This window comes from Moesziomyces antarcticus (assembly GCF_000747765.1).
Source record: "Moesziomyces antarcticus DNA, scaffold: scaffold_v10001, strain JCM 10317, whole genome shotgun sequence".
Taxonomy (NCBI): domain Eukaryota; kingdom Fungi; phylum Basidiomycota; class Ustilaginomycetes; order Ustilaginales; family Ustilaginaceae; genus Moesziomyces; species Moesziomyces antarcticus.
In genome coordinates this window covers 2,200,045-2,219,510 of record NW_014639009.1, presented here as the reverse complement: position 1 = coordinate 2,219,510, position 19,466 = coordinate 2,200,045, and the positions used below count along the sequence as shown (strand labels likewise).

Sequence of the window (19,466 nt, the reverse complement as noted above, 5' to 3'; positions counted from 1 at the left end):
CATGGGTATCAATGCTGTGTTAGGATACACTTCAAGGCAAGATGATGCGGAGGCCGCCATAGTCTGCGAGCGGATGGACCGAGCCGATCTGGGCGCCGTGTCCGCTGGGGCACGAGATGAACGACCTCGACACGGGCACCTTGAGCTGCTTGCATGTGGCGCGCACCACATCCGGCGTGAAGGGCGCCTCTACAAATACGAGGTCGACGGTGACGGTGGGAAAGATCTCGTCGACCAGCTGAAAAGTCTCGTCGAGCTGGTCGGGCAGATCCTCGATCCTCTTGTAGCAGTGGACGAGCTTGCAGTTGGACGTGGGTTCGTTGCGCTGGATGTAGTAGAGCGCATTGACGAGCACCGAGATGTCGTCGCTCTTGGTGAAATAGATGACCGGATGCCTTCGTTCGCTTCGAATCCAGCCGATGAGTCGCTTTTCGAGTCGAGGCGACAGTCGCACGAGCTTGGAGCTGCGCTGCTGCTCCACCAGCCACACCAGGATGCGCGCCAGATTGACCCTCTGCGTCAGCGCCACCAGCACGACTGCCAGCACGCCAAAGTACGCCAGCGTCGGACCGATAATGACGGGTGCAAGCGCAAAGTTGCCCGCCATGGCAACAATGCCGATCGCAATTCCCACCAGTGCCATGCCAAGGCTCGTGGTGGGCGAGCGCGGCAGCGAGGGCCGCGCGTACTTGAGCAGCACCAGCGACACGCCGAACAGCGTCATGATGCACAGGAACGACACGCTGAACACCGACGACAGCGTCGAGAGGTTGAAGCTGCACGTTGCGCTCATCACGAGCGTCAGCACGAGAAACAGCGCGATCGAAATGTACGTCGCACCCGTCCGAGGCAGCTTCTTCTGCAGCACGCTCGGCACCACCCTGTCGTCGCAGAGCGCATCGAGCAGCCCACAGAACGCGACGATGCCGGTGATGATCCCGCCGCACAGCACGATGCATGCATCCACCACGACGAAAAGCTTGAGAAACGCACCGTGGCCTGCAACCTGTCCGAGCAGAGCCAGCACGTTCGATCCGCCCAGCACGGCGTCCATGGGCACGAGCGCCAGCACGAGCAGCATCAGAGGCGCCTCGGTGACGATGGTGATGAGATGCAAGTTGCGCAGCGCGCGCGGGAACTCGCCCGGCTTGACCTGGTTGATGTACGACGGACTGCACTCGAAGCCCGTCAGCCCCACAAACGCCACGCAGACCCCGTCAAAGATGGCTCTCGCTATGCCCTTGCCCGTTCCCGGCGCACGAAGGGTGGCCATGCCGATGCTCCAGTTGTCGGCGAGCACGGCGTTGCCCGATCGGATCCAGACAACCGTGCCGGCGACGAGCAGCATGGCCATGGTGACGAGATGAAGCAGAAACATGCTCAGCGCCACGCTGCTCGAGTCGCGCATGCCGAGCAGGCAGAGCAGCGCCAGACCGACGAGCAGCAGCACCGACACAAGGCGATAGTCGAGATGTGCGTGTGACGAGGCGGTCTCGCCGGCGATATAGGCGCTAGCTGTGCCGGCGCTGACGGCGCCCGTGGCGATGGCATCGAGCAGCGTCATGGCGGCCGCAAGGACGGCGACGAGCTTGGACGAGATGTTGGAGAGGTACGAGTAGTTGCCCGCGTTGCTCGCCGAGAGCGCCGAGGCGAGCTCGCATACGATCGGGCGGAACGGGTAGAGCAAGAGGCATGCGACGAGCATCGAGATGGGCGAGAGCACCGACGACACGGCGACGACGGCGGGGAGCGCATAGAAGACCGAGCCCGTCACGGCGTTGCCTGCGATCGCCGACGCTTTCCACTGACCGAGCTGCACAGGCTGCGGGGTCGAGGCGGCTGGTTCTGCTGCAGACTGCGAAGGAGGGTCGCTGGGGAGCTCGAGAAGCGAGATGGAGCCCCATCCGGCAAATTCCCATGCACGATGGATGGCCATGAGCGGATGCTGTCGGTCTGTGGTGAGAGTAGTGGTGGGAGCTTCGGCATTGTAGTTCCAGCCGGCCTTGAGTTCGCCACGACGAAGCGCGCCGGACCAGCCCGAGTCGGAGGTGAAGGGGTCATCCTGCTCCGACGTGGTGCGCGTGCGACGAGGGCCGGCGGGGGTGTATGCTTCCAGATCAAAGGCAGGTGTGCCAGCGGCGGTGAGCAGATTGGCGGCGGGTGACACGACCCTGTTTTTGCGCTGACGGCGGATGATCGTAGCGAACTGCGACTCTGCGAACGAGGGAGGCCGCAGGGAGGATGACGGCACGCGATTCACCGAGCCGATGTCCCGATGCGATTCGGCGAGTGCGGGAAGCGGTGACTTTCCCTTTCCCGGACGGTGTCGGATGGGAGAGTCGGACGAGGAGATGGCGGCGGCTGCTGCATGTGTACGTGTAGGCGTCTCGTGGAGTCGCGATGGAGTCCACTTACGCTTGTCAGCGTTGCTTGTGCGTGGAGTAGCAGCGACTGCCCCGTCTGGATCCGAAAGCGGTGTGGCGCCGGAGAGGGGATCATGCGATGTTTCCGTCCGTGTCCGTGATGATGGCGAGGCTTTGGCCTGCTCCTCTTCGAATGGCGGCATGGCCAAGGCTGAGCCGGAACGATGTGGTGGCAGGAGGAGGAGAAGGACGAATTCAGGGTCCAAAGAAATGCACCGGATTTTTCTTCGCTTTAGGGTGTTAAGTTGAAATGTTCGGATCTCGGCTTTGAAGCTCCGTAAATGCGCTGCGCGGGTTTATCCCCGCCCGGATGTGAAGTGCGCTGCTTCATTCCGCCGTACCACCACCTCTCGTATCGCTACTCCGCCAGCAGCCTTCATCATCACGGCTGACATCTCGCAGCCACTTCCGCACGCGATCTCGGTCGAGCCGCATCTTCCCGTCCATTGTCCCAACACACTGCATGCCTCGCGCCGGTCTTGGCCACCCCTTCTGAGCCACTACTCTTTCCCGCCACCTCGTCACCCCGCACAGCGCACCCCGCACCGGGCGTACGCATCGTCCAATTTGATCTCCAATCGTTGATCGCACACGCTTCGCCGCGCACTACCACCTCGGTCGTTTCGAAACGCCATGCCCGCCGACGACAGCCACGCCGCCACCACCGCTGCGCACGACGACGGCCAGCCGGCCAAGCGCAAGCGTCTGCGCATCCCCAAGTCGTGCATCCCGTGCCTCAAGGGCAAGCGCGCCTGCGACCGCGGACGACCAGCCTGCGGACGATGTGCTCGCTCGGGACAGTCGAGCGACTGCACGTACGATCCGCGCCTTCCGCATCAGCCCGCCTCGGCATCCAAGCCATCGGCAGCGTACAACGACTCGGACGACGACGATGACGACGACGCTCCCTCGCCCACCGCAGCCAAGCAGCTCGCTGCGCTTAGGGCCGAGCTCCAAGAGGCGCGCAGCGAGACCCGCCGTTTGCAGCATCTGCTTCGATACCCGTCTGCAGCACCCGCGCCCGCCTCGCCACGCCCTGCATCCTCCAGCTGGTCCACCGGCTCGCCATTGGGCGAGCGACACCGCACGCTCCCCTCGGCATCGACCGATATGCACGCTGCTCGCGGGCTCCAGATGCTCGCCGAGATCGCGGGGCCGCAGCACCAGGATGCAGATACGAACGCCACCAAGTCGCGCATCCTGCACTGGTCCGCGCCAGCATCGCAGGCGTCGCAGGCGGCGTCGTCGTCGTCAGCGTCGTCTTCCCATCGTTCGCCCGCGTTCCAATCGGGCCCAGCGCAGCCGCCACGCTCTCCCGCCAGCCGGTACCTCGGCAGCACGCGCCAGCCCGCCCCGCCGTCGCCGTACGCAAAACAAACCCAGCCCGGGCAGCCGCCACGCACGCCTCGAACCGACGATCTCGACTCGCCCACCAACATCAACGGCACGCAGATCTACTATGGCGAGTCGGGCGATGTGCTGCGCACGGTGGTTGCCAACTCCACCTCGGCCATGCGCACCGCCGGCCAGCCGGCGACGGGGCTGCACGAGTCCAAGGCGCGCGCCGATATGCGGTTCGCGTTCAACAGCGTGCTCGACCCGTCGCGCGACACGTTCCCCTTTGCGACGATCTGGAGCTCGGGAACGGCGTTTATCGATGAGGTGCTGCCGTTCTTCCCGCGCGCCGAGGACTTTGATACGATCTGCGCCTCGTTTGTGCGCCATTTTTCCGCCATGTGCCCCGCGCTCACCATTCCGACTGCGATCAATCACGCCAAGGCCTTCTCGCGGATGACCAGGGCGCAGCAGGCGCAAGTTTCGCTGCCCTGGTTGGGGGTGTTTCTGATGATCTGTGCGCTGGGCAAGAACTGCGATTTGGAAAGCACAACGGTGGGTGTGGATCGAAAGGTGCGTATGCTGGGTGCGTTTTTGGCTGGCGAGCCCCAGACGCCGAGCAGGCAGGCGAGCCGGCAGCCGAGCAGAGCCTCGTCACCTGCGCCGCATGCCGAGGCGGCAACGGCGGCGGGGACGAGTGCGGCAGCGGTGGCGGCAGGCGAGGCAGCAGCGCAGGGGCCAGCGATGGTGTCGGACCTCTTCCTGTCGGCGGCGTACCAGTCGCTGCGGCTGTGTTCGTTCCTGTCGGCGCCGACGCTGCAGACGATCCACTGCCAGCTGCTCATCGGGTCGTACTTGCTCAACACGGAGCGCGCGGCGTCCTTCTGGCCGCTGCTCGGCTCGGTCGCGCGCCAGGCGCAGTCGATCGGTCTGCACGTCGACCCGTACAAGATCCGGCGCGACTGGGACGCTGTCGAGGCCGACACGCGTCGCCGTCTGTGGTGGGCCGCCGTGCACCAAGACGCCATCCTCTCGAGCATCTTTGGTCGGCCGTTGGGGATCACGCGGTTCAGCTGCCGGTTTCCTGCGCCGCCTGCGCCGGGGGCGGTGACGTATGCGACGCTGCAGTGCGAGTTCAGCCAGTTTGCACGCACGTATCTCGACGAAAACCAGGAAAACACCTGGAGTCAGGCGCAGGTGATTGAGTATACCGAGCGCGTGCTCCAGTGGTACATGAACATCCCCGACCGCTACCGCCCCGATTTGGGACGGATTGATCTGCTTGGTTCCGAGGGGGATGCGGAGGCGATTCAGAACTACCGCGCTGCGGGGGTGGACATCAAGACCAAAGGCCTCATGGAGGTGCATCAGTCGGGCAACTTGGCGGTGGAGGTGTTTTATGTGTTGATGTCGCTGCATCGGTCGAACCTCTTTTCGCGCCAGGAGGAGGGCAAGGACGAGGGACGGAGGGAGATCAATGAGACCTCGCTGCATATTTGTGCACAGGCGTTGAGGAGGATCACGCGCGCACAGCAGACCATGATTGATCTGTTGGGTCGGGCGCGTGCGACCATGTTTTGGAAGATCGCCTACTACACCTACCAGGCGGCGATCGCGGGCGCGTACATTGTGTTTGTAAGGCCGCAGAGCAAGCACGCGCAATCGGCGCTCGAGGATCTGGCGGTGCTGGTGGACTTTTTCGATCGGATGCCCGAGCGTTGGACGGGACTCAAGATGGCCAAGCATGGACTGAGGGTGTTGCGCAAGCTGGCTGTTGCGGCGAGAGAGACGCCCGAAGCTGCATCCATGGCAGTGCGGACCCCGCAACCCGAGATGGAACCCCAAGCGCCCGTACAGGAACCCGAACCAAGTGCAGACATCTCTCCCTCGGCCCTCTTTCCTACAGCGAGCGGGGTGGAGTTTGCGTCCCACTCTGGCTTTCTACCCCCGATCTTTACGACGGCATTACCGACAGAGGCTACAGCTTCACCCCCGGGTCTGGCCAATGTTCCGCTCGTTACGCTGTTCAACAACACCTACGACCAGCAGGGCGCCACGCCTCCGACGCGGCAGTTTTGCTACGACCCCTTCATCCCCGACCCCGCACCGCTGGATTCGGCCCACAGCACCGAGGTGCCCACCCCACCCACCGCTTCCGACCCCGCCCCGCCGGGCGCACCACTCAACCCCAAGGACCTCGCCAACTACTGGTCCGAGTACTTTTCGCTCCAGCTCGACTGGGACCGCCTCACCGGCCTAGCCTAATCCCCTCCCCACATCCATACACTCGAACAACTTGTTCTTCCCTTGTGTTTAAATCAATTGCCTGTGTGTGTGTGTTACGAACGTGTGGCGGCGGAACCTAGCTCGCCTACACCGCCGACGACGACGTCTTCGGTGGCAATGACGATTTCGAGTCCCCACAGCAGCAGCGTGATGGCGACGGTGAGGAAACGCCAGTAGATCTGATTCGCCTGGTCGAGCAGCAGCAGATGGCTGTACACTGCGATCAGGATGAGGCGCGAGTAGGAAACGACGATCGAGATGGCCGAACCAAACGGCGGCGTTTCGCCCGCCGCCGCAGCTGCGTGCGGCGAGGGCGGAGTGGGCGTGGTCGGGCGCGCGCGTTTGTGCGTGCGTGCAGACGGCGGACGCGACATGCTCGGCCGCTTGCGCACCCCACTCGACCCACCAACCGCCTCCTGCGTCGCCTCTGGTTGCGACGCGGCGGGAGCGCGCGGTGCACCACGACGTCGACGTCGAGCCTTACCGCGTGCCCGCCCCGCTCCTGCCCCGCTCGCCGCAGCTGACGGCGCAGACTGAAGCGTTGCCTCGATGCCCGGCTCGGGCTCCTTGAGCTGGTCGGCGAGCGACGGCTCGTGGTACGCGATGCCACTATCGTCCTCCGAGTACTTTGCGCCATCGGTGTCCGATTCACTCTCGGTGTCGATGGCGGCGTCCATGGGCGTGCGCCTTCGCGTCCGACGCCTCAACCGCCGCCGTTGCAGCACCCACCGCCCCTCATCATCGTCCCAAACCTCCTCCTCGAGCTCCTCCACCTCGGTACCCTCTTCGGACGAGCTATCCGACTCTGTACCCGACAAGCTGCTCCAGTCGCTCTCGTCCTCCCCCGCCTGATGGGCTGCGCGGCCCCACTGCGCCGCGCCGTGCTCGCGCTCCGCCGGCTCGCGCGGCGCCACACTGCCCTTGAGCATGGGCAGGATGCGGCTCGCGGCATACAGCACCATGAGCCTGTACACGAGCGACACGATCACCGACTTGGGCAGCGCGGCGGCCGCGGCGTGCAGAAAGTCGACCGACTGCCCGAGCCAGTGCGCAATCACCTCGACCAGCCCACTCGCCGCCTGGAGCAGCTTGCCCGTGAGCGAGGCCTGGAGCGAGCGTGGCAGCTTGTCGACAAACGTGCGCGCGTGCGTGTCCACCTTGAAGCTGCGGATGAGCGAGATGGGATCGGGCGTAAACGACAGGCTGGGTCCGAGCTGGTAAATGTTGAACACCACGTAGGCGAACATGAGGCTCGTCTCGATCACGTTGCCCTTGCGCATGGCAAACGCGATAGCAGTGAGCCAGAGCGTCGAGGTGACCGAGGTGGCGATGGCCGCTGCCGTGCCGGGGCGGTCCTTGGTGGCGCCGTCGAAGGAGACGTAGAGCGCAAAGGCGGCGGTGACGTAGATGGTCGCCGAGACGAGCAGGAAGAAGATCTGCCACACCTCGCTGGCGCCAAACCCGATCGAGGCGAGCGAGCGCATGATGAACGTGTTGGACACCCATGCGGCGCTCTTGGGTTGCGACTGGCCCGGTGCTGCGCCGGCGCGTGGCGGGTATCGTGCAGAAGGCGCGGTGAGCGACGAGGCGATGATCCAGCGCGAGGTGGATGCGAGCGACTGGATGACGAGCAGCGAAGCGACGCCCTCGAGCAAGCTGAAGAAGGGGCTCGAGATGCGCAGCAGCGTGTGCCACCAGCGGGGCACGCGGCGTGCGAGCCAGAAGAAGAAGGCTACCGAGGCGGATACGAGGTGGTCGAGCCAGGCGGCGCCGGTGAGCGAGTGGAGGTCGTCGAGCGCATCTGGGTCGAGGTGGGCGGTGCGGCTGGACTTGCGGGTGAAGAGGCTGCTGATGGCCTCGCTCGCGGTCTTGTCGAGGCTGTCGGGTCTGCGCGGCGGGAAGATGGTGGCAGAGGGCGGCGAGTAGACGTTGAAGCAGACGAGAAGGCAGGCGGGGACGACGATGAACTGGAAGACGGCGAGCGTCTGGCCGATCCACGCTAGCCTGGTGCCATTGGTGAGGAGGCGCACGGTGGAGAGGAAGAGATAGTAGGATGCGAGCGAGGCCGAGAGCGCGAGGAAGGCATCCTGGCCGGCGATGTCGAGCGCGAGAGGCAGGTAGAAGAGCACCTGAATGAATGTGGCCACACGGCCAAAGTTGACGGCAAGGGTGCCGAGGTACGACATGGCAGCGGCGTAGCGAAGCGGAGACAGTTGCGATGACGAAACGAAAGGCGTGCGGCAAAGTGCGGTTGTTCAAGGCTGAAGGCTGGACATTGTCGTTGGCTGGCTGGGTGGGGTGTGCTGACGTCAAAGGAAGGCGGTGCGGATGAATGCGAGCAGTGTGTTTGAGGGTATCGAGCGCGCAGACTCCGCGGGGTATGACAGGTGGGTATGCAGCGGAGGCAGAAGGATGATGGTGTTGCGGAAAGGAGCGGTGGATGGCGCCGTTGATGCGATAACGGTGGGAGGCTGGAAGCCGAGCGAGAGAGAGCACAGAAAGCAGAGACAGCCGCAGCCGCTGCCATTTCCGCATTTGCACGCGCCGCGCCGCGATCGGGCGATCCATTGCTACCAGCTCTAACACCTTCATGCCCGAAAAATTCCACTTCAACGCAGCCTTTCGCGAAATTTTTCGGATGGGGGGCGGCCAAATAGCCGAGAGCTTCTCTTGCATTTTCTGTCCGAGCCAGGGTCGTGCGAGTCGGCATTGGCGTTGCTTGCACCCTGACGACGACGACGAAGGCGACGACGAGGACACGGCCAACAATGACAGATACAACCGCGACACCATCACAAGCTGCCAACGGCTCCGTGTCGTCGGCACAGGCGGCGGTGTTTGTGCAGTCGCAGCCGCTTCCGGCCGACACGCCCACGGTGTTGGGGCCGGACTTTGAGACGCAAGACCCCAACGATCTGGTGGCGCTGCTGGAGAGCATGTCCAAGGTGGGCTTCCAAGCCACGGGCGTGTCGAAGGCGATCGAGATTGTGGACGAGATGCGCAAGTGGCGGCTGTCGGACGATGCGGCGTACCAGGCGTCGACGGAGGTGGACAAGCCCAGCCTGGCCGAGGCGCAGCAGACGCAGTGTCGCATCTTCCTCGGCTTTACCTCGAATCTGGTCTCGTCGGGGCTGCGCGAGGTGATCAAGTTTTTGGTCAAGAACCGCATGGTGTCTGCGCTCGTCACGACGGCGGGCGGGATCGAGGAGGACCTGATCAAGTGTCTCGGCCCTACGTATCTGGGCGAGTTCAGCCTGGACGGCGCGACGCTGCGAAAGCAAGGGCTCAACCGCATCGGCAATCTGCTCGTACCCAACGACAACTACTGCAAGTTCGAGGACTGGGTGATGCCCATTCTGGATGGCATGCGTGCGGAGCAGGGCGACGATGTGGCCAACGCCTGGTCGCCCAGCCGCGTGATCGAGCGTCTGGGCCGCGAGATCGACGACGAGAGCAGCATCCTCTACTGGGCGGCCAAGAACGACATCCCCGTCTTCTGCCCCGCGCTCACGGACGGCAGCCTGGGCGATATGATCTACTTCCACTCTTACAAGAATCCGGGCCTGACGATCGATCTGGTCAAGGACATCCGTCGGCTCAACGATCTGTCCGTCAAGGCTCCCAAGGCGGGCATGATCATCCTGGGCGGCGGCGTATGCAAGCACCAGATCGCCAACGCCATGCTCTTCCGCAACGGCGCCGACTTTAGCGTGTACATCAACACGGGGCAGGAGTTCGACGGCTCCGACTCGGGCGCGCGCCCCGACGAGGCCGTGAGCTGGGGCAAGATCAAGTCGGCGGCCAACGGCGGCAAAAACGTAAAGGTGTACTGCGACGCCACGATCATCTTCCCCATGATCGTCGCCGCCACGTTTGGACGCGCGCATTGGGCTGCCAAGCGTGCGCTCACTGCATAGATCTTCGCCATTCCCATCCTGTACTTGTACCATCGCAAAAAGACATGGAGTAACACCAAGAGAAGAAGAAGACTGTCTGCTTGGATCGGCGATGGAGAGGTGCTTCCGATCGCCGATGCAGAGTCTGGCGTCGATGGCATGTCGGCTTGGCGCGCTTCTTTGGTGGCTGAAAATTTGCAGCTGGGCTGCCGGCGCGCCGAGTCCGAAATGAAGGCGGACGAGGAGGCACTGCGTGACAGTCAGGAGGTGGGCGGGGGTGTTTTCTTTTTCGGCGCGCGCGTGTTGTGTTGGTCTCGGACGGCACGGAAGCCGAAGCGGTGCAGCGCCAGCAGAGCATACAACCAAGCCTGGCCATGGCAGTGCATGGCGGTCAATGGCATTCAATAAGTTAATGGCACTCGATGCACGATCAAAAGGGCTCGCCGGCCGACATGCAGCTAAAAAGAGAGGGCCAGTCTTCGGCACGGATCGCTCGTGCAGCAGTCTGCATGACACTGCCCTTCCTGCCCCCATTCCCACTGCTTTGCGCTCACATTCCGAATCCATGCCGCCGCCGCTGCTGATGCCGCTGCTGATGCTGCTGCTGCTGCTGCTGCTGCTCGGGGCTCAAGGGCGCCTCCTGTCGCTCGGCCCGTTTGCGAACTTGGGGCTCGAGCTCCATCCCTGAAAGCGGAGGCTACTTTGACTTGCCCTCGCTTGTTAGTAGCTAGTTGCCTTCCCCCCCTCCATCTCCTCCCTCCCTCGCAGTAATCATGGTCAAGTTCTCTGCTCTTCAGGCGGTGGCTACGCTCGCTGTGGCTGGCACCGCCATGGCTGCCGACGTTCACGGCATGAGCCGCACCAACCAGCGTGTGCACGCGCGTCAGAGCTCCGGCTCCATCATGGCGTCCGACTACCAGAACGGCGACCCTGCACCCGGTGCACGTTCGGGCGATGCGGCGGGCCAGACGGTCGTCATCGACTCGGACGGTGGCCACGACGACAACTCGCAGCGCGCGGGCTGCCCCACCATCTTTATCGGCTCCGCCGCCGTGGGAGGCTCGTTCAGCTCCGGCTGGAGCGACATGCCGCAGGTGCTCGGCTTCGACACGATGCGCGACCTTACGCTCGCCAACAACGTCGTCCAGCCGTACATCATCGAGCGCGGCAAGACCGCCAGCCAGATCAAGCGCGTCGTCATCACCCAACCGGGTCTGCCGCGCGACTACTGGAAGTACGCCAACCTGGTGCGCAACTCGCTGCTGTGCGCCTCGGTCAACTCGACGCTCGGCATCAACCGCGACGAGATCCTCATCGCCGCACCCACCTGGTTCAGCACCAACGACGCCTCCGCCGGCTCGGCACAGTCCAACGACCTCGTCTTCAACGGCGGCGGCTGGGCCACCGGTGTGGACTCGGCCGGGCCCAACGGTGCGGCCATCTCGTCGTTCGAGGCACTCGATGCGCTCGTCTCCAAGTTCTTCGACAAGTCCACCTACCCCAACCTCCAGCAGGTCGTCATTGCGGGCCACTCGCTCGGCGGCTCGTTTACGCAGCACTATGCCATGCTGCGCAAGCAGAACCAGGCGCAGGACGGCATGATGAGCTACTTTGTCGGCAACCCGGGCGCCTACGTCTGGCCCACCTCGCAGCGTCCCGTCCAGAACCCCGGTGGCAACTGCGCCAGCACGGCAGATGAGTGGGGCTACGGCCTGCAGGACCTGCCCTCGTACGGTCAGGGGCAGGGTAGCGCCAGCAGCATCGCATCGCGCTACTACGGTCGCACCGTCACCTACGGCCTGGGACTGCAGGATAACGAGGGCGGCGACAGCCATTGCGAGGCAGCTTACCAGGGCACATCGCACCTCACGCGCGGCCAGAACTTCCAGCGCGCCCTCGAGGCTGCGAACGGTGGCAACGTGCCCGCCAGCCACACGTTCAACTACGTCGCAGGCGTCGCCCACGAGGACTACCTCATCTTTAGCGACCCCGTGAGCCAGTACCATCTCTTCGCCGCCGGCACCAACTTTGCTGCCAGCGCGTCCGCCACGTCGTCCGCTGCGGCGTCGTCGGCTACCAGCAAGAGGGGCTCGTCGTCCTCGGCTCAGTCCGGTGCATCGGGTTCCGCTGCTGCGCCTTCCGCGTCCGGCTCGTCGGCAGGCTCGTCGTCCGGCACCTCCAGCGGCGCAGGTGGGCTCGCTTTCGCTTCGCCCGCAGCCGTGGTCTCGGCCATGCTTGCCTCGTCCGCAGCCTTCCTCGCCCTGGCTCTCTAGACGCTTTTTTCCTCAACGAACACTAGCTCACATTGCCCCTTGACGATCATGAAAAAGATGCTTTGATGATGTCGGACTGCATGTGCGGTGCGATGAAGCGCCATGCTCAAGCTCACACTTGACGGCTGCACGAGGACAACTTTGAGAGCCTCACATGGCAGCAACGAGCGACGTCGATTTTTTGGATTTAGCAATGTTAGGTTGCGAGCTCGCCGATTGCGAGGCGGTGTTCTGCCAGGCAGACCAACACTGCTTGTTGGGCGGGACGTGGAGGTGCGACGCCCTGACACACGACCATCACCTCTGCCTTCCACCACACCCGATCGGACAGCGCCGCCGGTTGGGACAATGAGTGATCCGGCGCCGCCTTCTGCTCCGGGGGACGAACCCGAGCTGTGGTCGTTCTCAGCCTGGTTCCCACCACCGTACCGCGTGCTGCTGCTCGCCTCGATCGGGCTGCTGCTGTTCGCGGCCAACGTGCACATCCTCCACACCAAGGGCATCGACCTCTTTGCGCTCTTCCGCGCCGACGAGCAGGAAAAGCGTCGGCAGACGGCATCGAATAGCTTCCACCGCAGCACCACGGGTGCAGCCACACAGTACGGGTCGTATCACAATACGAACCGCACACCCCACGAGGGGAACGGTGCGATACTGCCGACTACACAGAGCACAGTGGCGGGGCAGGGTGGGATTACGACTCAACCGCTGGTGGTGTTTGGCGCGGCGCAGTTGGCGTGGGCGCTGGCAGGGTGGGCGTCGTACCGGTTCTATGTGGATAGTCTGGCGGGAGATCCAAAGGGCAGACATGCACAAGCACTGCAGGGATTCGCAGTAGCCGGTGCAGCAGCAACAGTGCTCTGGCCAGGCAACCTCTTCTTCAAGCCCATGCGCAAATCATTCGGCCGCGCCCTGCTGCTCATCCTCACCCCAAGCTTATCGCAGGTGATCCCGTTCAGCCACGTCGTGCTGGCGGACATCCTGACGTCGTTTGCGAAAGTGCTTGGCGACGTATGGCTCACCGCGTGCTTTCTGGTTCCGCGCAAGGAGCACCACACGTGGTGGAACGGCAAAGGCTCCATCGCCGTGCCGCTGCTCATCTCACTCCCCTATGCGGTCCGCTTACGACAGTGTCTGTCGGAATACGCCACTGCCCCACCTGCCGCGGTGGGAGGGTGGAAGAACAAACGGCCGCTGTGGAATGCTGCCAAGTACGCATCGGCGTTGCCCGTGATCTGGCTCAGCGCATGGTACGAAGCCGACACGCACGCGGCGAGTCGCCAGGCGGACTGGATCTCGCGCTACACGCTCTGGCTGCTCGCCGTGGGCGTCAACTCGATCTTTAGCTTCTGGTGGGACGTGACCAACGACTGGGGGCTCTCGCTGCTGATACCCGCCAATATGGGATCGCTTGCGAGTGTGGCCAACAATGCGACGAATCTGCATCGACGAGGCGTATCCTATGCCCCACTACCCGATACCGTGCCTATGGGGAGCATGCGTCCGGACGAAAAACCCACGGGGTCTACGGGGTTGGAGGTGCCGAGCATTCCGGTGGCAGGTCCGTCTGGAAGTGGGACAGCGTCGCATGGGAGGTCGCTGTCGACGGTCGAGCGGATGCTAAGACCATCGCCGTCGCTCATGTTTGCAGCGTGGATGTACCAGCTGGCGATCGTGCTCGATCTGGGGCTCAGGTTTCTGTGGTCGCTCAAGCTCAGTTCGCACCTGCACCACCTCGTCGAGTGGCAGGGCGGCGTGTTTTCGTTTGAGCTGCTCGAGATCGTCCGGCGCTCCGTGTGGGTGCTTTTCCGCGTCGAGTGGGAGGTCGTTCGTCGCCGAGAATCCACCCGACCGCATGTAGCCCTTGATTAGACCGCCTTCTTTCCAGCAGAACAATGCTCACGCCGTGCTTTCGGGAATATGCTTGCATTTGGGGTGCTACTCTTGCTTGTCGAGGAACGCGGCGCCTTGTGTGCGCAGCTTGCGCTCGAGCTGTTCGAGCCACTTTTGCAGCAGCGGTGCGGTCTGCGGTGCGCTGTCGGGCGCAAAGCTGCTGAGATACGCAAATGCGTTGCGCGCGATCTTGGACGCCACATCCAATGCCTCCGCCTGCTTTCCGCCTGTTGCCACTGCTGCCGCTGCTGGCGTGGGGAGTGTTGCGATCTGTTCATCCACCAACGCATCCGGCTCGATACTGATCCCGAGCGTAGCCGTTGTCGCCCCAGCTTGCGATGAGGGAGGGTTCACCTTGAAGATCGCGCTTGGTTTGGTGTTGCGTATGCATCCGAGCAGCTTCCATTCCTGCGCGCCCGAGGACGACGGCCAGAGGAGGTGGACGGTGGCCGAGAAGCCCGGTGGGAAGGGTTGGACGCCCGTCATGAAGACGACGACGTGTTTGATGGTGTGTGCATCGTCGAGGGTGAATACGCAGTGTGTGTCGTCTACCTGCTGTGGTGCGCCGAGTGGCAGTCGTCCGGGAAGCACCACCGAAAACATGGCGGCCCATGCGATGTATAATAAAGGTGAGAAGCACAAGGTGTCGCTCTCGAATGGCAAAGTGCGGGAATAGAGTGGAGGCGCACCTCTTCCTCCGACCGCACTGAATCGGGCAGGGGTATACTGTCAATCGGGTTTGTGGCAAAGCCGAATTCCGAGCGCAAGATTTTCCGTCGCTGGAAATTTTCCCCAAGCCCCAATGCATAGCGGGTTGGAGAAGCACCACCATCTCTGGACAATCTCGACATGGCGAATCCACGACAGCGCAGAAAGGCGCGCTCGGGCACGTCGCTCAAGCCCTCGCTCAATGCAAAGCAGCGCATGCGCAAGAAGCTCCAGCGTGCACCCACGGTTCATGGCGCCGACATCCTCAAGGACTCGTACGATCCCACGCTCACGCTCAAGCAGAACTACGCGCGCCTGGGGCTCATCCCCGCACTCGGCGTTCGACCCAACACCGGCGGCACCGAGAAGCCCGCCACCACCACTGCTTCAACCAGCAAGGATCCGGAGAAGCCGCGCAAGGGAATGGCACGCGTGGTTCGTGATGACGAGGGTAATATTGTGGACATCGTCGAGGCGCCCGCGGACGAGGAAGAGACACCGTGGGGCAAGCCGCTGGATAACAGCGTGGAGGAGCGAACCGACGTGCATACGTTCATTCCGGCCGCGAGCAAGACCACTACATCGGTGGTGGACGAGTTGCAGACGAGGGCGGATAACGCCGAACCGGTGCAGCGACACACGAGCACACTCGAGACCGACTGGCTCGGCCAGCTCGTCGCCAAGCACCGAGACGACTACACCGCCATGGCGCGCGACCGCACGCTCAACCCCTGGCAAAAGACACCCGGCGAAATCCGTCGGGCCATCAACAAGGCGCGTCTCACCCAGTAAACCGCGCCCCCTTCGCACACACTTGTACTTGTACCGCTTGCAGCAAAGAATCTTGCATTGTTCTCAAATGCGTGTCCAGTCGGCGCTTTTGCCGCCGGTCTTGCGGACCACGCGCACATCGCCAATGCGCATCGTCTTGCCCGCCACCGCCTTGACCATGTCCCACACAGTGAGGCAGGCGGCGGTGCATCCCGTGAGCGCCTCCATCTCGACGCCCGTGGCGCCGGCGGTTTTGGCGGTACACTCGATGTCCACATAGCTCTCTGCATCGTGTTGGTCCACGAGCGCGAGCGCGACATCGACGTGCGTGAGCGACAGCGGATGGCAGAGCGGGATCAGGTCCGAGGTGCGTTTGGCTGCCATGATCCCTGCGAGTTGGGCAGTGTGCAGCACGGCTCCTTTGCCCGATACGCCCCCGCGCGATTCGGCCGCCCGCACCAGCTGCAAGGCTTCAAATGGCATGTATACGCGTCCGACCGCTGTGGCACTGCGTGAAGTGGTCGGCTTGGATGATACATCCACCATCGACGCGGAACCCGTGCCGGCGTCAATGTGCGACAGCCCCTCGGCCTCGACTGAAGCCGACTGAGCACTCACAGCCGCCGCACCAGCCTGCGCAAACAGCGCCTCTTGCTCGCTCAGAAGCGCTTGCTGCCGCAGCAGCGTGTCGTTGGCCGCAAATGCAGCCGCACCACCGTCCTGGACGCTGGGCTGGGCGCGTGCGTTGGCGTACGGCTCAGCACTGCGCTGCATGAGGTTGTGCTGTGCAGCCAGGTCGAGCGGCACAGCGAATTCGGCCGACGACTCCGGATGGTCCGCAAACGCGTCCAGCGACGACCACGGCGAGTCGTCGACACTGCCGCCGTCCATGTACTCGGTCCATCCGCCCGTCGGCGCAGCTGCTCCCCCACTGAAGTCCGGCATAGACGGCGGCGCGTCGGAAAAGCGAACCCCCGACAGCGGCACCCTCGAAACAGTGCGCGGTGTGGGGGATGAGACCGCCGCTGCGCCCGCGCGCGCAAAGATCTCCTCCTCCATCGCGGCGATCGGGTCTCGGGCCGGGCTGTCCGCGTCGGCGGAGGATGTTGGGGTAGGAGAGCGGGAGTCGCTTGCCGGAGTGTGGGACACTTGCTGGTACAGCGACTTGTCCTGCAGATTTTCAAACGCCTTGTCCAGGTCGCCCCACGGACTGTCATCCGCATCCTCGTCCTCCTCCCGGGACGACAATTTGTGGCGCTGGCTGGAGCTGTGAAACGTCCGCCTGGGGACGACGTTTGCGAACGGCGACATCTGTCCTTTCGCAACCACGGTGTGTCGTCGTTGCATGCGCGGCGCGCTCGAACCTGCGATCGAAAGCCGGGCAATTGAGCGAAAAGAGTGAGTCTTGCGTGCATATTGTAGGCAACAGCAGCGCGCGGGCGGTACGCACGAGGATCAGCCGCCGATGGTAATCATGGGCCGGTTGAGCGACTTGGCGAGCTCGGTGGGGTCGCGCATGCCGGCGTGCTTGGCGTGCTTGCGCCCCACCGCCGCACCGATGAGCTGCAGCAGCTGCTCGTCGCTCGCCGGCGCACCGTGGGAGCCGCCGCTCAACGTGCCGATGCGCTCGAAGCCCGTGCGCATCGCATCGCGCAGGCTTACTTCGGCATTGCCAAACAGGCACACCTGAATCCCAACCAAATCGTCATGGCATCGTCAGCTCTGGGAACACCAACGCAAAGCTGAGAGGAGGCCGAAGCACACTTACCTTGAGATTACCATCCGCGGTGATGCGGAGTCGATTGCACGTACCACAAAAGTTGTCCGTCATGCTGCAGAAAAGAGGGTAACGGGTCGTCAGTCTTGCGTTGCAGCGTGGCAAAGGACGGGCGGAAGGCACACTCACCTTGTGATGAATCCGACGGTGCCCTGGTGACCGGGCACGCGCCAGTGCTTGGAAGTGTCGTTGGGATCATCGCGCCTCGGCACACGCTCAAAGTCGGGGAACTCGCCCTGGATCGTCTGCACGAGCTCGCGGTAGGGCACCAGCTTGTTCACCTGCCACTTGTTGCCGTCGAAGGGCATGTACTGTGCGTTCATGATCGAGAGAAACGTCAGCGAGCCTTTCCCAGCTGTCAAAAGAAGATTCGAGTACGCACCTCGATGAAGCGAATGGTGATGGGCATATCCTTGGTGAGGCGGACAAAGTCGAGCACGTCCTGGTGGTCGTTCAAGCCCTTGATGACGACGACGTTGATCTTGACGCTTTGCATGCGGAGCGCAAGCGCCCTGTGGATGCAGTCCATGACGGCGTCGTGGCCCCTCCTGCGCGTCATGAGCTCAAACTTGAACGGATCGAGCGTGTCGAGCGAGACGTTGAGGTGGGTCAGACCGTTTTTCACCAGCGTGTCGAGCTTGCGCCTTCCGAGCGCGATGCCGTTGGTGGTGATGCCGATCTGCTCGAGGCCGTGCTGCTTGAGCGCTGCAAGCGACTGAACGATCTGCGGCAGGTCCGAGCGCACCGTGGGCTCGCCACCCGTGAGTCGGATCTTGGTGACGCCCTGCGAGACAAAGAGCGCGGCGAGACGCTCGATCTCGGCGGTGGAGAGCAGCTTGTCGGACGGAGTGAGCGGTACGCCGTCCTCGGGCATGCAGTAGAGGCAGCGCAGGTTGCACTTTTCGGTGAGCGAGATGCGCAGATACGTGTGCTGGCGCGCATGACGGTCGCGCAACACGGGCGACGGTGGCGCAGCGAAGCGTGCATCGATGTCCGAGATTCGCTGTTGAGCGCGCTGCCGCTGCTGTTCGTGAAGCGATGCGTGAGCACCTATCAATGGGCCGGCGTGCGGGTGTGTGCTTGCTTCGCTGCTGGTGGGTACGAACGGCTTTGCAAGCGCAGCAGAGCGAGACACGGCTCGTCGATGTGTCACCGAGATCTGCGTGAGAGCCGCTCTAGAGCGTACGCCCAGGCGGCTTGGTCCTGCCATCGACATCGTGAATATGCTGGCGACGCCTGTATGGACAAGACGACAAGAGAGTCGATGGTGGTAGCAACGGAGATAGATTGGTGAGAGCAGCGATTGGTTGTACGCCGAAAAGGGTCTGCTCTTCCGCGCTCTATCGTCGGTCTTTCCGCACGCCGCTCGGGCTTTGCGGAGGTGCTTCCTTCCATGTGTTACGCCGTTCACTTGTCACAGCTTAGGCCTCTCGGCGAAGTCCGAACTGCGCTTGGCGGGGATCGAATTGTCTTCGGGTGGCGCGCAATCTTATCTTCCCGCGGAGCTCATCATCCGAGGCTGCTCATTCGCCCGTTCCCTCGAGCCGGAGCGCAATCTCGGGCGAGCAAGGCATCGCTTAGCGACGCGACGACCTCGCCTTCGTTGATTGGCCATCGACAAAGCTGTCTGATACCGGCAATGGCCATGTGCCGCCCTTGCCCCGCCCCGCGTGACAGCAGACGGGGCCGGTGCTGTGGAATGCCACTCCTCGCTCGCTCATTTGCTGGAGATGGTCGCGCACATGCACTCTTGCGGCGCCGGGCTCTTATCACGGGTCAAAAAGAAGCTTGCCGCACACCTTGAGCCGGTACGCTATCCGCGCGGTATCACCACATGCACCGTGCCGCATCGTCCGTCGGTTAGCAGGGCGGGCGCTCGAGGAAGCCGGCTTCCGTCTGTCTGGCGCCACAGGAACGGCTTCATATCGCACACAGTGCCTGTCTCCACTCGCACCCACTTCATATAGTGATCCCGTCTGTCGCTACGTGCCTTTATCCCCGTTCTTGCTTGCAGACCCAAAGACCCAGACCCTGGACCGCACATCCGCCATTGTCTTCCATCTTTACTGCCTCCATCTGCTACTGCCAACTCTTTTTTGGCTTC

At 63.3% G+C, this 19,466-nt stretch overlaps 10 protein-coding genes across 10 annotated transcripts; 5 read left to right on the top strand and 5 right to left on the bottom strand.

The window, feature by feature from the left end:
- Positions 1-31: 31 nt before the first annotated feature.
- Positions 32-2,566, bottom strand: PAN0_001c0815 (AAAP amino acid permease; the record flags this gene model as incomplete). Its single annotated transcript, XM_014804430.1, has 1 exon — positions 32-2,566. The coding sequence occupies one exon, from the start codon at positions 2,564-2,566 to the stop codon at positions 32-34; it is 2,535 nt and encodes an 844-aa protein (XP_014659916.1).
- Positions 2,567-3,056: 490 nt separating this feature from the next.
- On the top strand, positions 3,057-6,023 carry PAN0_001d0814 (uncharacterized protein; the record flags this gene model as incomplete). Its single annotated transcript, XM_014804429.1, has 1 exon — positions 3,057-6,023. The coding sequence occupies one exon, from the start codon at positions 3,057-3,059 to the stop codon at positions 6,021-6,023; it is 2,967 nt and encodes a 988-aa protein (XP_014659915.1).
- Positions 6,024-6,097: 74 nt separating this feature from the next.
- PAN0_001c0813 (ICE2 family protein) lies at positions 6,098-8,230 on the bottom strand (the record flags this gene model as incomplete). Its single annotated transcript, XM_014804428.1, has 1 exon — positions 6,098-8,230. One exon carries the CDS (start codon positions 8,228-8,230, stop codon positions 6,098-6,100), a length of 2,133 nt encoding a protein of 710 aa, XP_014659914.1.
- Positions 8,231-8,812: 582 nt separating this feature from the next.
- Positions 8,813-9,961, top strand: PAN0_001d0812 (deoxyhypusine synthase; the record flags this gene model as incomplete). Its single annotated transcript, XM_014804427.1, has 1 exon — positions 8,813-9,961. One exon carries the CDS (start codon positions 8,813-8,815, stop codon positions 9,959-9,961), a length of 1,149 nt encoding a protein of 382 aa, XP_014659913.1.
- A 752-nt stretch (positions 9,962-10,713) lies between these two features.
- Positions 10,714-12,213, top strand: PAN0_001d0811 (lipoprotein; the record flags this gene model as incomplete). Its single annotated transcript, XM_014804426.1, has 1 exon — positions 10,714-12,213. One exon carries the CDS (start codon positions 10,714-10,716, stop codon positions 12,211-12,213), a length of 1,500 nt encoding a protein of 499 aa, XP_014659912.1.
- Positions 12,214-12,561: 348 nt separating this feature from the next.
- Positions 12,562-14,085, top strand: PAN0_001d0810 (EXS-domain-containing protein; the record flags this gene model as incomplete). The annotated part of the gene is made up of 1 exon (XM_014804425.1): positions 12,562-14,085. The coding sequence occupies one exon, from the start codon at positions 12,562-12,564 to the stop codon at positions 14,083-14,085; it is 1,524 nt and encodes a 507-aa protein (XP_014659911.1).
- A 66-nt stretch (positions 14,086-14,151) lies between these two features.
- Positions 14,152-14,709, bottom strand: PAN0_001c0809 (DUF775-domain-containing protein; the record flags this gene model as incomplete). The annotated part of the gene is made up of 1 exon (XM_014804424.1): positions 14,152-14,709. The coding sequence occupies one exon, from the start codon at positions 14,707-14,709 to the stop codon at positions 14,152-14,154; it is 558 nt and encodes a 185-aa protein (XP_014659910.1).
- Positions 14,710-14,955: 246 nt separating this feature from the next.
- PAN0_001d0808 (ribosomal large subunit biogenesis-related protein) lies at positions 14,956-15,606 on the top strand (the record flags this gene model as incomplete). Its single annotated transcript, XM_014804423.1, has 1 exon — positions 14,956-15,606. One exon carries the CDS (start codon positions 14,956-14,958, stop codon positions 15,604-15,606), a length of 651 nt encoding a protein of 216 aa, XP_014659909.1.
- Positions 15,607-15,669: 63 nt separating this feature from the next.
- On the bottom strand, positions 15,670-16,932 carry PAN0_001c0807 (molybdenum cofactor biosynthesis protein MoaC; the record flags this gene model as incomplete). Its single annotated transcript, XM_014804422.1, has 1 exon — positions 15,670-16,932. The coding sequence occupies one exon, from the start codon at positions 16,930-16,932 to the stop codon at positions 15,670-15,672; it is 1,263 nt and encodes a 420-aa protein (XP_014659908.1).
- Positions 16,933-17,040: 108 nt separating this feature from the next.
- Positions 17,041-18,578, bottom strand: PAN0_001c0806 (molybdopterin biosynthesis protein CNX2; the record flags this gene model as incomplete). The annotated part of the gene is made up of 4 exons (XM_014804421.1): positions 17,041-17,271; positions 17,354-17,417; positions 17,492-17,673; positions 17,745-18,578. The coding sequence occupies 4 exons, from the start codon at positions 18,576-18,578 to the stop codon at positions 17,041-17,043; spliced, it is 1,311 nt and encodes a 436-aa protein (XP_014659907.1).
- Positions 18,579-19,466: the final 888 nt, after the last annotated feature.